Source organism: Sprattus sprattus (assembly GCF_963457725.1).
Source record: "Sprattus sprattus genome assembly, chromosome: 20".
Taxonomy (NCBI): domain Eukaryota; kingdom Metazoa; phylum Chordata; class Actinopteri; order Clupeiformes; family Clupeidae; genus Sprattus; species Sprattus sprattus.
The window spans coordinates 11,228,270-11,236,564 of record NC_137918.1 but is presented as its reverse complement, the minus strand read 5'-3'; the positions used below and the strand labels follow the sequence as shown (position 1 = coordinate 11,236,564).

General features: G+C 42.7%; 1 protein-coding gene across 1 annotated transcript; it reads right to left on the bottom strand.

Moving 5' to 3' along the window:
- Window positions 1–837: 837 nt before the first annotated feature.
- LOC308381779 (serine/threonine-protein kinase Sgk1) lies at window positions 838–5,794 on the bottom strand. Its single transcript, XM_080859367.1, has 13 exons — window positions 5,671–5,794; window positions 5,107–5,182; window positions 3,990–4,065; window positions 3,832–3,872; window positions 3,668–3,725; window positions 3,481–3,564; window positions 3,014–3,145; window positions 2,791–2,903; window positions 2,532–2,655; window positions 2,265–2,360; window positions 1,952–2,107; window positions 1,636–1,725; window positions 838–1,528 (listed from the first exon to the last, which is right to left on the bottom strand). The coding sequence occupies exons 1-13, from the start codon at window positions 5,738–5,740 to the stop codon at window positions 1,361–1,363; spliced, it is 1,284 nt and encodes a 427-aa protein (XP_080715493.1). The 5' UTR covers window positions 5,741–5,794; the 3' UTR covers window positions 838–1,360.
- Window positions 5,795–8,295: the final 2,501 nt, after the last annotated feature.

Sequence of the window (8,295 nt, the reverse complement as noted above, 5' to 3'; positions counted from 1 at the left end):
AAAAATACAGAATATTTTTGGTTACTCAAGATCTACTTTTGCTGGTAGAAAATATAATTCACATCCCTGTTGCTAGTTGATGATAAAATATGTTTTTTTGTTCCTATTTCACAAGCAAGTCACATGCCAAGGTAATACCTGGTTTGTAGTTGTGTAAAAGTGCTGGCATAAGGAGGAAATATGGGGCAAAACAAATGCGAAGACATAGTTTTCCATTCTGAGGTTTATGTATTAAAAAAATAATCATGTTAATATGATATATTAATACATCTACAATTCATTTCTTCAATTTCTATTCCATTCTGTCATAAGAGAAAATGATACATGTATGTTTTGACATATAAGACTTACAATAAACAGACTTTGGTGGAGAGTTTTTACGAAAAACTACTACATGAGTACCACTAGTTCCTACTCTTTGAATTATCAAAACTGAGACAGTTAAGGAAGAGCAGGATTTTGATGTACTATCTGGTCCATGCAGAAGATTAAATAAATGCATTAAATATTGCAGATCAGATGATAATGGATTTATATTTCACTCAAAATGGTCATAATCTGAACTATCTGAGATGGTGCAATCGGATTCATATAAGACCCTTTGTTCGCCATACAACTACAAAGGCATATACAGTACTTCTCTTAAACCCTTGTTTCCTGCAGTGCAATTAAGCATAAACATAACAAAAAATGCGTACCATAACAACATAAAGGGTGTTCCATGTGAAAAAAAAATATATATGATGAACATGTAAAAATCTTGATCATTTGTCAAAACTAAACAACACCATTCAAACAAATAGCATTTCAAAAACAGCTAACACCAGTGTCAACCATCGGAGTAAAATCTGGACAGTCAGTGTTGAATGCAGTCGTTTCCTCCAAATCTTGCCTGCCTTAAAACACTCAGGCACTTCACCATACAGTCTCTGAGAGCAGCCGTGCCTCAACCGCCACGACAGAGCTGCCGTTCCATGGACCCATGATATCACACTTGGCCCGCCTCCTGTCAGTCCTCAGGGTTCAGTTGGGTGTGTTCACGATGAAAGAACGTATTTCTTTTTAAATTATTGCAGCCCTCGCTCGTATCTCCTGTCTTGTGCAAGATTTCTCATGTCCAGCATGGGATGGTCCCCTTTAGTACTGCCTGTTTGGGGGTAAGGCATCACTGAAAGGTGATGGGAAGAGGTGGTGGTTTCAAACCTACCCCCCCCCCCCCCCCCCTTTTTATGCATGACCTTTTTGTTGCCTCTGCGTTGCGCTGCAGTATCTCCTGCCAATAGAGGACCAGTGGGAATGGAGCTCCAGAAATTAGACCAGGAACAGACTCTGCCCTCACACCGGGGGTCATCCTGTGGCCCTACATGAAGGTTTCATGACCAGGCCCATAGGAGAAGCCAGGGAAGGCTCCGGCGGCCTCGCGCATGCTGCTGCTCGTCATGGCATGGCTGTCACCGTTGCACACGGACGAGGACACGGGCATATGGGTGAACTCAGGGTCAAAGTGCCTCAGGTCAGTGGGGCCAGTCTGTGGGAGAAAATAACATACATTGGTTTGGTATGGTTGGTTCACTTTTTTACAATACTGAGCTGTAAATAGTGTAGGTGAATAAATGAATGGTAAATGTGACGTACCACTGAGGGCACAAAAGGAGGGATGATCTTCCTGGCCATGAGGTCATCCCAGTTGATTGGTGAGAAGAAGGCATGAACCTTCAGTTCCATCTATGGAAATGACATATACAGCACATTGAGTTGACATCCTGTCACTGTTTGTGTGTGTGTGTGGGTGTGTGTGTGTGTGTGTGTGTGTGTGTGTGTGTGTGTGTGTGTGTGTGTGGGTGTGTGTATGTGTGTGTGTGCGTGTGTCTGTCTGTCTGTCTATCTGTGTGTGTGTGTGTGTGTGTGTGTGTGTGTAGAGCAGACTGAGTGACAGAGCAAGTGCACTTACAAAGTCATCCTTGGCTCCGAGTCTCTGTGTGCGATCCTTGTGCAACAGGCCCTCCAGAAGTTCACGGCCCGCATTGGACACGTTGGGCTTCAGCACCAAGGGCTTGTGCAGGATGTTGTTGTACATCTCAGCAGTGTTGCGACTATAAAAGGGAGGCTGAAAGAGGAAGAGGGACACATAAATCATCTCTGTCAACGACTTACAGTAGTCATAATGACATTATCATCATCTATATTACAATTATGTATGGATGTGTTTCCTGTAAATAACTGATAGTCACATACAAGAGACACAGCAAGCTATCTGCACTTACCAGTCCATACAACATCTCATAAAGGACAGACCCCAGGCACCACCAATCCACAGTGCGGTCATACGCTTGCTTCTGAAGAACCTCTGGTGCCAGGTACTATGTTGAAAACAAAGGCAAAGTCAGAACAGAATATCGCACAAGACTTTCATTCTATTTCTAATTCAGAAAAAAGGGAAAGTCAGAACAGAATATCGCACAAGACTTTCATTCTATGGTCTAATTCAGACTGCATCAATGCTATCCGAAGGGGTTAAAAAAGAGTTTTACCTCAGGAGTTCCACAGAATGTAGAGGTTGTTGCGTCAGCTTCCAACCCTTCCTTGCAGAGGCCAAAGTCAGTCAGGACAATGTGGCCCGAGGAGTCCAAAAGGATGTTCTCTGGCTTAAGATCTCTGTGATAAGACACACACATATCCAATGATCCTTCCATGATGCCCAGAACATCGCTTAAGGCGATGAAGTCACCCCTATTAGTGCAATCCCTAGAAAAAATGCATCGGTCCACTAGGGGATGCTGTTTCACAAACCTGTAAACGATGTGTAGAGAGTGGAGGTAGCCAAGGGCGCTGGCAATCTCAGCAGCATAGAACCGGGCACGAGGCTCCAGGAACACTCTTTCGCGTTGGAGGTGGTAGAACAGCTAGAAAAAGAGAACGGCAAAAAACATTCTTTAACAGCAATCCCACTTTGATGCAACGTGTTTCTCTCAGTGGTTCCCTATTTCCCTAAACTTTCAGACATGCCACTCACCTCCCCTCCGTTGACATAGTCCAGCACAAAGTAGAGCTTGTCTGTGGTCTGGAAGGAGAAATGCAGGCCCACTAGGAATGGATGTTTGATGTTCTTCATTAGCACGCTACGCTCCGCCATGATATGCTTGTGCTGGAGAGGAGAAGAGCGAAGGGGAAGAGATCAGCGTGATGTATCACACATTGCATCAAACAACTGTTTCAAGGTTACTCAGTATCAGCATTAATAAACTGGTTGGACGGATACATCTGAAATCATGCTCAAATCAGTTTCAGTTGCTGCACTGCAGTAGTTTAAATGGTAATGCAATTTTAACGTGAGAGACAATTTAATTAAATTCAATTTTATTTATATTTATTTATAAAGACAACTTCTATAGTAATGAACCTGGGGACAGACATAGCCCTGACCTGGGCCATAGCTGTGTTAGAGACAGATGCTGCCTAAAGAAAGGAACTGAGCTTTACCTCTTTCTTCTTAATGATCATTTTCTTCTGCAAAACTTTCACGGCATAGTACTGGGCAGTCTCCTTATGCCTCGCCAGAAGAACCTGTGACAGGAAGACAGGGTTAACATTCTCCCACCAGAGGCAGGTTTGTGTAACACACTTCTGATGGAAGTAAACACTGCATTGTTCATTGTCTTGATCTTACCTTTCCAAAGCTTCCTTTGCCAATGATTTTCAGGTAGTCGAAGTCACACGGCTTAATTCTGGGGGGGGAGAGGGAGGGGGTTATGAGTTGGTGTATTGAGAAGAGGCAAAAATTGCTTTTAGATGGAGAAAGAAAATTGGGTCAAGAGTGGAAAATCTACTTACTGTGTCTCCTCCGCCAGAGAGCTCCTGGGTCTGAAACATAGCTAGAATAGAAATACACAGAAGACATCATTTAGTTTGCATGTCTATGCTGTTCATCCAATGATTAAGATATGACAGTTCTACTAATTGTATTGTTGTCTATCTCGGCACAAACTTACTGAGTTGGATCCAAGCCCGGCTTCCATTTCTTCATTCTCGTTCTCATCGATCTTCAGGAATGATTCAACTGCAGCACTAGGGTTGAGAAAAAGAGCGAAACTTATAATTCTGTGTGTTTTAATTTTATGGCTAAATATTTGTCCTCTTTTGTTTAAAAAAAATGCTGTACAACACCTGACAATACCATACTCAGAACACATGCATCATCAAAGCAATGCAGTAGTACTCTTCGCCTTAAGATGGCAGTATAGCTTTGTTTCTTGACAGAGTAGGTACGCTTACAGATACGGGCTTCTGGTTTGCGGGTGGTGTATGACAGATAGGTCTATACATTATTGTATGTATGGTGTATACTGGTTTATTACATTGACCTGCACCAATTACTTATATAGAAAATTAGTCTTTGTGAAAGGAATACATAGTGGCGATAATGAGGTCGTAATTAGATAAAATGTTGAATATTTTGTGGTTTGTCATTAAACGCGTCAAAGATCGGTGGGGTCTGACTCAAACATCCAAGTCTGGGAAAGTAGTGGCGGGGCCGTCTGAGTGAGTAATTCATTAATCTGTGGCATTTGGGGGTGACATCGGGTGGGAACATTTCCACTGTAGCCTGACGCAATCCGGCAGCGACCTAAATGTTTTGGAGCGCAGTCCGTCAGGGCACCCAAACGTTGCAATTTATGGTGTGCGCTTTAATTGCATTACCACGTTATCCCTGTCTAGGGAACATGACGGATTTGCTACAAAGGTGCTTATTGGGCTAGCGGGAGCGACGGTCAAGACCTGAGTGACATGAAAGAGATTGTTGACTATCCTGCGCTGTACCCAGATTACGCTATTAATGGAACGGTCATGGCCAAATTAAGAGACGTGGTTGCGTGCTCCCGATTGGATTAGCAAACTGTACACTGCGCTCCACTGACCTTAGTTGAGTTATACAATTAAGTGATAAAATGAGCCCAATTGTTCTGTAACGCAGCATGTTATATTTTTTGACTTGACTGTATTGTATTGACAAGTTTATGGTGGCTTTGATGCCCCAGACTATTTCAGCAATGTAAATATCTGCATATCCATGTAAATGTAACTGAAATAGCAAATAGCAATACTTACTGCTGACAAATATGCGGACTGGCTACAAGCTTCTGGATGAAGTCGTTCAAACCCATTTTTCTCTCCTTGATGAAAGCTGCAATTGGAAAAGAATGCATTTACATCAACAGGAAACCTAGTACGTCACCGACTATCCTCCAGTAGGCTACTCATCTTGAATAATTATTCAGGTGGGAATTGGACCGCTCACATGAACGCAAAGATTTTGTGTGGAATGTTTGTAAAATCAATGAATAGGATAATCAGAGACATACAAACATTTGGACTACAACACCGACTGAGATAACGATAACAATCTAAGAAAAGCAATGTTTTTAGGCTAAAGCCATTTTTGCATAACAAGCATCAAGATGAATACAACACAGAACAGCGGCCGATTGAGTTGTTTAGGTTTCTAAAGCACGAGGAAACAAACATTGATGGCCAAGCACCTGTAAACCCTCTGCCTCAGTTTTAGCAAGCAATCTGAACATTTATTCGGCAACTAGCCCACTTCTTAACACAAAAATAAGACAACAACAGTCCATATATTATTGTCCCTTAACTTTAGGCATGGCTACCTACCAGTTAGAACTGTCATAATCCCACGCATTCTGCAGTAAGTCATATCGCACCCAGCGTTAGTCACAGCCATGATTATCAAGTGAATAAATCCAAGTTCGGATATATTTGTTGAGTAGTAGGCTACTCTCCTCAATACAAAGCGCTTGTCTCGCTGTTCAGCTTGCGAGCCGATGTACAGTTCGCGGCTACAGTCCCACACTGCTTGAGCGGACCTGTTATTTTATATGGAGCACGTGGTTTTTGGAGGCGAGGCACTGACATCACACCGGGCCAACGTCACCGAATTCGGCAACTCCAAGTCCTGCCTGTAGGAGGCGGGAATGACAACAGCGCACAGCCAACCTGCTAGCGAAGGAGATTTAACCCCCTCCGTACCCGCAACCTTCGTTTCTGTTTATGGAAAGATACCTTGGAACAGAGGCAGCTGGCCATAATCTCCTCTTCTCTGTGAACAGATTAACTAGGCCTACATTCTGAGAACGCCGTTAATCAAGGTAAATACCACTGCTGACCCTGCCACATCACATAGACCCTTCCTGTAGGGAGGGAGATCTACCCTTAATAAATAAGCATTAGTACCTATTCTGCTGATAAAAGGCATATATAACATTTGCTATACACCTCTCATGACTGAAAGGATTTTGGTTTAATGTCAATGTCACTACTCACAGAATCCTATACTGCCTTTTTACAGGGTAAATTCCTAAACCATTCCTAAAGCACTACTCTATTACAGATGCAATAAACGTCTAATTTAACTTATTTTCTTCTTTAACTTAATTTTCCTTTGAGTCTTGCAAACCCTGTACATTCAGAGCAAAGACGCCCACCCCTCTCTGCACTATGAAGTTTATCATTGATTCAATCTGAGCAGATCAAGGTTGTGATGTAGCCAGCCACCATATAGTTATGTAAACCACTATCATGGACAGCATCACGTCATGTTTCCCTGGGCCCAGTCCACAGCATTCACAGATGTGGTCCACTAACCCTTTAAGTTACATAAGCGTGTCATGTCGCAAAGCTAAGCCATCGCTGCAGCATATTGGCTTTTCATGTTAAGCCCATGGTCAGTGGCTTCATCATAGCTAAGGGAGACAGTCCTTAAAGAACCCTCTTATCCTCATACTTGGAAAAAGGACAGAAAATGGCCTGCATCTCTTAGTAGTACTGATGCATGGTGTTACGACATCAGTTACATCAGATACACATTAGTGATGCAGTACCATCCTGGAATAAGAGCTCGCCAAACTTTAGAAAATAAATCTAATTTATGGCCTTTATAAATTACATGTACATTACATTTAGTCATTAAGCAGACGCTTTTATCCAAAGCAATCAAGCTACAATAGGTCATATCTGCACTAAAGTTATGGACGCACAGTAAACTAGTTCATTATGTGGAATTAAGTGACAGGAGAGTGTAAAAAAGGTGCTGAACTATAGACAGCTAAGTTCCTGCCAAGCCTTTGTGAATGAACCACCTCTGCCAAGATCTGTCTATTCAAGAATCCAGGTCAGGACACATGGAAAGCCAAGCAGTCAGTCTTATCCTCGCCCCAGGGGGCTCTTGACTCTTGACAGAATCTTTCCAGACTGATCCTTTTCGTTCTTTTGTGACGAAAATGCATAAGCACAAAGGTACCATATTGCCTTTAGTGATGTGGTCTAAATCGGGTGAGTGAAGTTTGTAACCTTGGACTAGACTAGAGCAACCATAATTGCAGTGAAGGACAATAATCCCCCCCCCTCACCCCACCCACCAAAAAATAAAAACAACTTAATCTTTTTGGCATTTGATCTTTAGAGTTTCAGGTACTCTTCAGTATTTACAAACTCAGCCTGTGTTTATCACAGACACTTTAGACAGTGAACATTTTTAGAAAACACCACGGGACTTTCCAGTGGGTGGACCTTTTTTTGTTTCACTTTGAATTTGCATGCTGCTCGTGTGACTTACTGCCGGTATGAAACTCCCCCACAGTGGTGTGTGTGGTATTTGCTTGTTATCTAGAGTGTGATGAATGATTATAGTCAGTGTGACATGACATCTATGCACCGCTGCCTTTGCAATGAATGACAATGTCTGATCTCTGTCACCAGCTAACATCATCGAAAACAAACTCAGACAGAAACACTTGTCACTGGCCACATCCAAAGAGTCGACATGCTTACATTTGATGAAACATTCCTTCCTTTTATTAAAACAGTGGAAGCCCAAAGCCACTCTATTGCCACTCTGATCTTAATGCCACGTCTGAACAGCGCACATTAAAGACAGATCCTTGCTCAGCTCTCAGTCTGCCTGTCGCTGAAGCCAGCGAGGACACATAACAGTGTTAAAGTGTATTTATAGCATGAGTAGTGGACAAAAGAGCTTGCCATAGTGATTGCCTATTAGATGCCAAGCAAATAGGTGGCACGGACTACACACAACGTCTGTTTCATTACAGCATCCCTCTGAGCCACAAAAGAAAGCCTTTTTTAAATGTACATTTTGTGTCTTAAATGGCGTCCATCTATCTTCTCGCCTTTTCCTTGTTACTACGGCGTGCTGCACTAGAGACAGCGGGCTATCTCACTCGAGCCGCCAGGGAAGCCTCCACTCGCTCGTGGGTGAGTGAG